Source organism: Puntigrus tetrazona, chromosome 8 (assembly GCF_018831695.1).
Source record: "Puntigrus tetrazona isolate hp1 chromosome 8, ASM1883169v1, whole genome shotgun sequence".
Lineage (NCBI taxonomy): Eukaryota > Metazoa > Chordata > Actinopteri > Cypriniformes > Cyprinidae > Puntigrus > Puntigrus tetrazona.
In genome coordinates, this window is record NC_056706.1 from 24103526 (window position 1) to 24114809 (window position 11284).

Below are 11284 nucleotides of genomic sequence, written 5' to 3' on the forward strand. Positions count from 1 at the left end.
AACCACAGACATCCTTCTAATCTGATGTTGGACAGGCTGAGTGGAAAGATACTGCATATTGATTTTGGGGACTGTTTTGAGGTATTTTTTTAATAAACAAGAACAAATAAGCAGCATGCAGTAGTTTTGTTTGTTTACAACTGTTTTTTTAAATATACATTAAGGTTGCAATGACCAGAGAAAAATTCCCTGAGAAAATACCTTTCAGATTAACCCGGATGTTAACCAATGCCATGGAGGTAAGATCATCTGTTGTATGGGGGTGTATTTGGAATGTTTAAGTCCAAAATGTTTTTTTTTCCACCTTGCCCTAACTAATAACTCTTCTGAGGAAAAACAGTGAATCTCTAGCATGCATATTACTAGCGTATTGGCTGTTTATTAATATTTACACACTCTGCATAACTTCTCTTCAATCCTACACAATACCTAAACTGAACAACCTTTTAATAAAAAGCAAATTATGAGTTTATTGAAGTCATAGTTAAAGACAGGTAGTTAGTTAATAGTGAGAAATGGAGTGTGAATGACTAATATGTGAATGAAACACCCTTGTGAATGCTATCAGTGACATCTTTCTGGGTGCCTAACACATCATGTTTCCTCTCAGGTGACTGGACTAGATGGTAACTACCGGATTACATGTCATACAGTAATGGAGGTACTTCGGGAACACAGGGACAGTGTCATGGCTGTGCTGGAGGCCTTTGTCTATGATCCATTACTTAACTGGAGGCTTATGGACAGTAAGCACACAACTTTTCCATATTCAGTGACTTAAAAATACTAGAGCTGGAACTGTAAAGGGATTCAGCATGTAATTTTGAATTTAAAAATTAGATGTTTCATAACTGCCTTTCATAAGATATCAACATGTGTCCCGGAAGTAAATTACTCTTACCTGTTGGTTAACACTGAGTTTGTTTTTATTTAATTATAATAATAATGTTTAGTCATTTGTTTCTTTCTAATAATTGTATTTTTTTATAAAGATATTTAAACTATTATCATTACACAGTGCCTAACAAAATTATTTTCAACAAATTATGTAAGCTTTGTGCCACTGCTGCTCTAAACAACAATATTAGTGATTACCTACCTTTCTGTATTGGTTAGTCCTCCAATATGCGTAAGCTCTTTAATAACAGTAGTTGGCTATTTCTAGTGATATAATTATTGCTGTTACCTATTAAAAAAAAGAGAGAAAATCTAGTCAAGCACCAGCAAGAATTCAAGCTGTTATGAAAGGTATAGGAGGACATTGTTAACACTGTAAGCACTGTTTTCATAGCATAGAATTTACATGTTTGTTAAAAGGACATTACACAGAATTGTTTGTCAATTTAAAAAAAAAAACTAATGATGCTACCTTGTCATCTTGGACACGCATTTAGAGTATTAGTTTTTTCAATTTGAATTGGTTCATTTAAAAGTAAGAAAGCTTTTTATGTCGTTTGAGTGATGAATGGAGCTCAAACATAGTTCAGGCAGACCACAGCATGACAGACAGCAAATAAGTGGGTCCTGACACATTTTGTCTAACAGCAGAATTATATACATTTATAAATGTTAAGTCTCTATTTCATTATGAAAGTGAATATTAAAATCACCAACAAATTAGGTTTTATTTTTTAATTTTTTTATTTATACCATTATTAGTTTGTAAATGTTTCATTTATTTGAAAATATCAACTTATAATATTAAAGTTAATGCCATGCTTTTTAATTAAAAGTATGAAGGGTAAAGTTTTTAAAGTGGATGGATTTTTCTTTTCTCTCCTACAGCAAACACTAAAGGAAACAAGCGCTCCAGGACCAGAACTGACTCCTACACAGCAGGACAGTCTGTTGGTGAGTGACTTTATCCCCATTCTAATTTATAGTGTTATAGTAGGGTAAACTCCCCTGTAAAACTGAAAAGCTTGGAGATTACAGAAAAAAAGTTATTCCCAAGATTTTGTTCACATTGCCAGAGCTTTCCCATAAATAAGACTCTTATTTACACACATTTTTTGCACACATTTCCACCTAAACTAATGCATGTTCTTGTAAATAGATTCATATTTTGTGGTGTCTTTTGGTATGTTTCATGTAGAAGCAATGGAGGGTATTGACCTGGGAGAAACAACCCACAAAAAGCCTGGAACTACTGTGCCTGAATCAATTCACTCCTTCAGTAAGTCCTTGAAGACATTCTACTTTCAAGTCCTCCTGGCAGGTTCTAATTTACAAGCTCAGAAGTCATAATTATAAGTGATTTTGGTTAAGTTGGTATTTTTACATTTTGTTTCTTTTGGCTACCTGTAAAAACATAATAGGTTTTACTTGCGTTAATGTCCTTATGGCCACCATAAACAACATGATAAAAACATTTTATTTTCAATAAATGCATGTAATATATGCAATTCACAGTGCTCTCCCAGCAGAATAAGGTGCCAAAACCTATATTTCAAAGGTTGTACAAAGTTTGGTCTACTTTCTTTAAATGTATTATTAAAATTAAAATAGTAGATAAAAAGAAAAATGTTTCAGCTGATCTGACAGTTATCTCAGTGATTATGTAGCAAATGACATACATCAAGTGATAGTTAATCAATCAAGAGTTTTAAAAGAGTGCAGACCAACCTTTGTAATGTAAATAAATAATGGAAAAAATGACATGGGGCTTTATCTCACAGGTTCTGAAAATAAACATATCAGGCGGCACAGCTTATTCAAACATTGATAATAAATCAGCATATTAGAATGATTTCGGAAAAATTATGCAACACTTAAGTGTAGTGATGGCTAAAAAAATCAACTTTGCCACAACAGGAAGAACTTATCAGGTATTAAAAAAAAAAAAAAATATATATATATATATATATATATATATATATATATATTCCATATATTCCAAGCATCCATATGTGACAAGTTGGAAGTGAGAATGTGTTACCCACACAGTACAGTATTTTCTTCATCACCACTGGTTCTGTGATATACATAGTTGTCGTTGCTGGCCCCTTTCAGAACAGTCTGTTCTTCATTGCCACTAGTCTCATCCAGTTGTCTTGATCACCACTTGTCCAGTTAAATGCCAAGCCTGTCTCCTAACGCACGTCTTGATATTGCTGATGTTCCTGTGTCATATTTTGTTAACCCTGGAACAACATTTTAATACAAAAATTTTATTTTGACCATAAATCACTTAAACCTAATCTTACCCATGAGTAATGCCAAAAATCAGATGAATTGATAGATGAATGACACTGATGTACAAGCACCAAACACTGATTGTAAGCCTAAACTTCAACTATAAACTGGTTCTTCAGATCTGATTGGTTAATCACAATGTTGTTATTGGGTCAACAAAGATGTTAATCCAGGAACATGTTGCATTTCACAAAATCAGGTTCTGTGCACTTGTTCTATGATTTTGATGTTCACACTTTTTTATCTTCTTTTAAGAAGAGACCAGGAGATTTTTGGTAAACAGACCTTTAAACTTGTCTTTGTGTCACTGTAGTCATCAAGAGGTCATCAAGAAATCTCCAAGATATCTAACTAAGGCCCAGCACATTGGGGTATAGAGGTTTCAAGGCGAGGTGGAGACCATTGAAAAAAAAGTGTGCAAATACAGAACAGAAATTGTCCAAGCCTTGATCTATTTAGCATACAAGTGTCATTCAAATGCATAGGTGTTATAGAAACCCTGAAACAAAAGACACAATTGTACCTTGAGGTTAGCATTCACACTTAACTTGGGAAACCTGCCAGATGTTCAGGAACTGCTCAGGGCCTGGGCTTCCTGCTCTTAGAATGTAAATCGCAATATAAATAACGTTTTTGGAATATATATTTATTGGAACCTATATTTAACCCTTTTCAGCGTAATACCACACACTGAACCTTTCTCATTCTCAACAATGCACCCAACTTTCGCCGTTTTTAAACCCGGACCCATGTTGGTCGAGCGAGATCCTGACGAAGACAAAAGGACGCGACCCGCACCGGCGTCCACGAGGGAAACGAGCCGGCGTCAGGAACAGGTTGAGGGCACGCTCACACCGCGCTCCCCTACCTAGTGTCCTGTTAGCCAACGTCCAGTCTCTGGAAAACAAGCTCGATGACCTCAGGGCAAGGATCAAGTTCCACAGAGACATTCGGGACTGCAAACTCCTCTGCTTCACCGAGACATGGCTGAACCCAGCGGTACCGGACCACACCATACAACCGGCCGAGTTTTTCTCCGTTTACCGCATGGACAGAACAATGGAGTCGGGGAAGACACGGGGAGGTGGAGTGTGTCTGATGGTGAACAACCGCTGGTGCGACAGCGCGAGCGTTGTTCCTCTTTCACGCTCCTGCACACCAAACCTGGAACTTCTGACCATCAAATGTCGCCCTTTCTATCTTCCACGGGAATTCAGCTCGGTCATAGTCAGCGCCGTTTATATTCCACCTCAAGCGGACACGGACGCTGCAATATGGGATTTACACGACCACCTCACAACACACCAGTCACAACACCGGGACGCCGCACTCATTGTGCTGGGGGATTTTAACAGTGCAAACCTCAAGCGCGCACTGCCGAACTTTCACCAGCACATCACCTGCCCCACCAGGGGCGAAAGGACACTGGATCACTGCTACACACCCTTCAGAGACAGCTACCAGGCAAAATCATGCCCGCCGTTTGGTAAATCGGACCATGCCGCCATTTTCCTCGTACCTGTTTACAAACAGAGGCTGAAACAGGAAGCCCCGGTACAGAGGGAGGTGTCACGCTGGTCTGACCAATTCGGTGGCCGCTCTGCAGGACGCTTTGGATGACGCAGACTGGGCCATGTTCAGGTGTAGCTCCGAGGACGTCAACGAGTTCACGGAAGCGGTGGTGGGATTCATTGGGAAACTAGCGGATGACACAGTAGAGAAAACCGTCATCAGGACGTTTCCCAACCAGAAGCCGTGGGTAGACAAAACTATCCGCGACTCTCTGAGATCCCGCTCCGCAGCCTATAACACGGGATAGTCACCGGGATATGTCTGAATACAAGGCTGCGTCAAATGCGCGCGCAGAGCAGTAAAGGAGGCAAAGAGGCGCTACGGGAGGAAACTTGAGTCACAGTTTCAACACAGTGACTCTAGGAGCCTTTGGCAGGGACTGAGAAACATCACGGACTATAAAACGCCAACCTCCAGAGTGGAGCGCGGATGCTTCTCTGGCAGACGAGCTAAACACCTTTTATGCTCGTTTCGAGGCTGCAGCTAATCACGCTAATCACGCTATCGCCGCTAGCGGCATGATGAACAGCACGCATGCCGAGAGAGCCGGAGAGGAAATCGCGTTCACCATTTCGGAGCACGACGTAAGGAGGGCATTCAGGAAAGTGAACACCAGGAAGGCAGCAGGACCTGACGGCATCACAGGTCGGGTTCTGAGAGCCTGTGCTGACCAGCTAGCACCGGTGTTCACTGAGATATTTAATCTCTCCCTGAAACAGTCTATAGTCCCCTCATGTTTCAAAGAGTCCATCATTGTTCCTGTGCCGAAGAAACCTCAACCATCTTGCCTAAATGATTACCGCCCTGTAGCTCTGACGTCTGTAGTGATGAAGTGCTTCGAGAGACTCGTCAGAGACATCACTGCATCACTACCGGACACACTGGACCCACTTCAGTTTGCTTACCGCCAAAACCTGTCTACAGAGGATGCTATCACACACCTCCTCCACACAACCACAAGCCACCTGGATTTTAGGAAAGGGAACTATGTGAAAATGCTGTTCGTGGACTATAGTTCAGCGTTCAACACCATAGTTCCCTCCACGCTCACCTCGAAGTTGGAGGTCCTGGTACTCAGCCCATCCCTGCGTCACTGGATCACCAACTTCCTAACTGACAGACCACAAGCCGTACGGATGGGAAAACACACCTCATCCTCCCTCACTCTCAGCACTGGAGCCCCTCAGGGTTGTGTTCTGAGCCCCCTGCTGTACTCGCTGTACACACATGACTGTGTGGCCACTACAAACTCCACCACCATCATTAAATTTGCTGACGACACTGTCGTGGTGGGCCTGATCTCCAACAACGATGAGATGGCCTACCTTCAGGAGATCAACAACCTGGAGAGATGGTGTCATGAACCATCTCTGAACGTCAGCAAAACAAAGGACTTAATAGTGGACTTCAGCACGAAGCAGGTGCGCTCTTACCATCCCATCAAGATCGACGGAACCCCAGTGGAGAGAGTGGACAGTTTCCGGTACCTGGGTGTTCACATCACGCAGGACCTGTCTTGGTCCTGTCACATCAACACCCTGGTGAAGAAGGCCCGGCAGCGTCTATACCATCTGAGGCGCTTAAGGGACTTCAGACTCCCATCTCAGGTGCTCAGGAACTTTTACACCTGCACCATCGAGAGTGTCCTGACGGGAAACATCACCTCCTGGTTTGGAAACGGCACCATGCAGGACAGGCGAGCCCTTCAGAAGGTTGTGCGGTCAGCTGAGCGCACCATCCGCACTGAGCTCCCTGTGCTGCAGCACATCTACAACAAGCGGTGCTGTACCAGAGCCAGGAAGATCGTGGAAGACCTCAGCCATCCCAACAATGGATTCTTTTCTCTGCTGTGTTCAGGAAAGCGCTTTCATTCCCAGAGAGAGAATGAGGAGGAGCTTCTTCCCGCAGGCCATTCGGAGAACACCCAGCACCTAATTACCGGGATTCCCATGTTCACCCCTCTTTCCCAGATACTCGCCACTTACTTTGGACAATTGCACTAGCCACTTTGCACTGGACATTCGCACAGCCACTTTTACATTTTACACTTTATATTTTATATTCTACACTTATTTACACTTTATTTTTTTTTAACTTTGCACACTTTTTATACATATTTTTATACATATATTTTATATTTATATATATTTAAATTCTGTTTTCTGTTTTCTATTTTGATGCTGGACGGTTGTAAAAAACATTTCACTGCATGTCGTACCATGTATGTATGTGTATGTGACAAATAAAAAAATTTGAATTTGACTGGAATATTTGTGAGCAAGGAATTTTTTGGATTTGGAAACTGGATTTGTTGCAAAGGTGGCATCCTATCACAGTTTCACACTGGAAGTCACTGAGCTCATTAGAGTGACCCATTCTTTTACAAATGTTTGTAAAAACAGGCTACATGTCTAGGTTCTTAATTTTATACACCTGTGGACAAGTGTTTGGAACACCTGATTCTGATTATTTAGATGGGTGAACGAATACTTTTGGCAATATAGTGTATATGTCATATATGCACTGTGCAGCCCTACATGTCTCCGTATTGGTTTCTTGGTCCATCTGTGTTGCTTAATCTCTCAGTCTATCAACATTTGCCTGAACCTCTGCATAACCATGTCAACTGTTGTGGTTGGTGCTAAAAAAATCAACCATGGTTCCACTATGGGTCATCCTCCTTCCCAACATATATCGACATGCATGTATCATTATTTCAATCATATATAAACTTTTCCGTCTTGGAAAATATGACCTAAATAAGAAGTTTCACAATATATTGCCATTTAAATAAGTAACAAGTATACCACACTTTGTTCTGACTGAGGAAAATAGAATTACAATAAATTGTGCTACCAATGGTGATTTAATCTAACTGTTGATTAACTCATATGGCATTGAAGTCTGCAAATTATTATTATTATTATTATTATTATTATACATCTCAAATTATTAATGTTAACAGCTTCAGCATTGCATGACTAAGTATAGTGTGTGTTACCGTGTAGATGCAATTTATGTACAGTCTAATCTCTAAATGTCAGTCGATCACTTTTTATTTATATAGCGCTTTTAACAATACAGATTGTATCAAAGCACTGAACAGTATAAAAGAGAACAATACAATGAGAGGGATGTATTACAATAATATAACCTCAAGGTCATAAACGCATGAATTAACATTTCTGCGTTAGACATTGAAAGCATAGGTTGTAATTTGGATACAATTCAATATTTGGTCATACCATTCAAATTTCATATTAGAATGTAATTATGCAGTGCCATGCTAGAATTTCTCACAAAAATGTACCACTGAAATTAGAAAACATTATTATGAGCTAACTGTTGTGAATCAGGCTGAAGTAGGCCAATAGTTTTGAACACTGACTGGTTATGTACTTGCTTAAATATTGATTTTGGATCATTTTTAACTCAAAGTTAAAAATAAAACTGGCCAAATAATATGCTATCATGTGATTTATTAATTTACATTTGGAAATTGGGGGGAGTTCCCTTTTTCATAGGCTGAAATAATATTACGTATAATAACAAGTCTTTTTCAGCAGTTAAAATTGCATAAATATGTGCAATGAGGTTAGTGGGTTTTGAACAGCCGTTAATGGATTTTCATTATTTAACAAATTTTTTCCATAATTGCATCAAATGAATGTGTTAAATCAACAGCCCTGGTAATAATCCTCTACTTTATACAGTAAACATAAGCTCTTATTTACTCTCTTTTCCATGCTGAACAAATAAAAATGCACTTTATGTTTGCCTTGTATATTCCACCGTTATGCAGTCAACATATCAAAACACAATTTTGTAAGTAGGAGTCAACCTTGCCTTGCCAATGGGATAGATTGACATTCTCAAGCAAACATTAAGCCATAAAAGTTTTGAAAGCATCATCAGGAATAATCTGTTTACTGATCAGGTTTCAGGATGTGGTTTTCAGTATGTTTACCGTTAAAAATTTAGTTTTTTTTATTTTCTTCCTTTAGTTGGAGATGGTCTTGTGCAACCTGAAGCCTTGAACAAGAAAGCTATCCAAATTATCAACAGGGTGCGGGACAAGCTAACTGGTGAGCAAAACTGTTGTTTTTTTCTCTAGCCACAGAGCATAAACACATCAATTTCTAAGTGACATAAACACAACTTAAGCACTATCATGATCCTCACTATCATCATTCATCATCGAAAATCAGTTAAGCTAGTTAAAAAATTCTAATGGATTTTCTAATTACAATTTACTTCTTTTAGGAAGAGACTTTTCCCATGATGAGACCTTGGACGTACCGACTCAAGTGGAGCTGCTCATCAAACAAGCTACTTCACATGAAAACCTGTGCCAGTGTTATATTGGATGGTATGTGTTTTTATTTAATTGCTGAAAAATTGTAAGTTGCACAAATATATATTTCTTCAACATAGTCTAGAATGTGTAATTTTATGTTGTAATATGTAGCGTTGTGTGTTTACAGTCTTTTTTTTTTCTCTTATTCTCTTTAGGTGCCCTTTTTGGTAGAGCTTCATTTATTGTTCCTGCTTTCTTTATGTATTTTACTGTAAAATTCACCTAAGATGGTAAACACAGAGTTTGAAAACTGAGGCTCATTTGAAAAAATGTCGGCTTATGTGAAAGTTAAAGTTGTGTGTCGATCATTTCAGTCTCCAAGCAACCTCCAAATAACATGAAGAATATCATCTTGTGTTGTTTTATGTGTTTAACATTGTCACTGTTTTTGTTACTTGAAATTATTTGTACCAGTTAAGATAATCTTACTCTGTTAATTGCCTGTTATTTCATTAAGAACCAAGAATTGTTCTGGTCAGATACCACATAGAAAATGAAATCTTGAAGTTAGATGTTTAAATGTTCAGCACAATAGAAATGTGAATGGCGATTTACAAGAAAATCTGATTAAATGCTGACAAAACAACCATATATTGCTCACTTTCTCCTATCAATATGTCAATGTTGTAGCTTAATATTATGAAAGATTATTTCGTATGCTTGCTATTATGAAAATGAATTGTCACTTATATTTAACACAGATTTTAAAGAACATTAAAATTTACAACTATCATGAAGGAAAAAGTCTGACTTCCTTTAAATTTATTTTTCCCCAGTTTATAAAAATATAACTGATTGACCAGTTAAAAATGGCTGAAACTTCTGACCTTTCCCACTGTTCAATTGCTTTCGAGAAAAAAGTATAATCATTTAGTGAACTGTGAAAGTCTAAGAAAAATAAGCAGTAAGAGTTGTCATTAGTATTACCAGGCTTTGGGTGGAGAAAAATTTGGTTGGTCCCCATTTCCAGAAGTAAACTATACTATAAGATCTAAAATGGTATCCTAGTAAATTTATTAAAAAACAGAACTCAGTAACTTCTTGGATTATAGTAACAGTCATACTTATTGTTAGTCCAACTGACCTGATTCTTGCTGAATGGGTAAATGTAGCAAATCAACTCAAAAGGGTCAACCCAAAAATTACAATTACCATCTGCCAGTAGCAACTGTAGCAGAATTATTTTGATATTAACTAATCTGTTTGTCCAGCAAAAGGGTAATTTCATATGAACTTTATTTTCATGGCCAAAGAAAGTACCAAAATTAGAAACTCATGTAATTTGTGCAAAAAGTTTTATTAACTAAACACCAACACAAACTAGTCTAACAAACATACATACACTCACTTGTACATATAAAAGGGGGCAAAGTGGATGAAAGAGATCAGTAGAAGAACAGGGAATGAAGCTATGGAAAAGGAGTCAACCTTTAAATGAAACAATCAGCACCATTTATAATGGGGTCTATAGCAAACTAAACCTCTGTTTCGTGTAGTTAAATGTAAGATACTTGCATTGCCTTGGTCTTTAACAAGTGCCCAGATGAAAGTCTTATGGTTTCAAGGTTTTCGACTACGTTCTTCCAGGTTTGAAGTGTAATAAATTCCAAAGATGTTGTAACTCTTTTTTATCTAATGAAAAAGTGTGTTTCTGATGTCCAAATCCTACATAAATTATATTTGTTTTTGGTTTTATGTGTATTTGCCTAACCAAACACGTTTAATTTGGTATTATAGTTTGACATAATGTAGCCTTCTTTAAAGAGATTGTGCAACAGATCATATCCTAGAAATAATGTGTGTCATATATGAGCTCATAATACTTAACATGAGTGTGTAATAAAAGTCTGCCTCACCTGTTGATATTGCAAATTAAGCCTTTATATAGCTACAATTGGTGCTGCTAATTATAAAGTTAAGAGCAAAAAGAATCACTTAACTTTTTTTTCATAAAGTACTACAAAAAGTAGAGAAAGGTGCACTGCAAAACCATGTACATTTCAACAAACTCTACATTTTTCTGCTCAATAAATTTGGTCTGAGCTGATTGCCAAATATTGAGGGTATCCTTTATCCTTTAGTGGTTTAAACCACTGTTTTAAAAAATTCATAAAATAGTTCACTTGATTACACCATACAATGTTTTGAGTTTATAATAAC

At 38.0% G+C, this 11284-nt stretch overlaps 1 protein-coding gene across 2 annotated transcripts in view; it reads left to right on the forward strand.

The window, feature by feature from the left end:
- mtor (mechanistic target of rapamycin kinase) overlaps positions 1-9857 on the forward strand; it is a 99236-nt gene extending 89379 nt beyond the window's left edge. For both annotated transcript variants that reach the window (XM_043246681.1, XM_043246680.1), the window contains exons 51-58: positions 9-81; positions 165-239; positions 611-746; positions 1786-1851; positions 2096-2176; positions 8772-8852; positions 9031-9136; positions 9280-9857. In XM_043246681.1, the coding sequence (XP_043102616.1) occupies positions 9-81; positions 165-239; positions 611-746; positions 1786-1851; positions 2096-2176; positions 8772-8852; positions 9031-9136; positions 9280-9295 (634 nt within the window). In that variant the 3' untranslated portion in view covers positions 9296-9857. The remainder of the gene's footprint in view (positions 1-8; positions 82-164; positions 240-610; positions 747-1785; positions 1852-2095; positions 2177-8771; positions 8853-9030; positions 9137-9279) is intronic.
- Positions 9858-11284: the final 1427 nt, after the last annotated feature.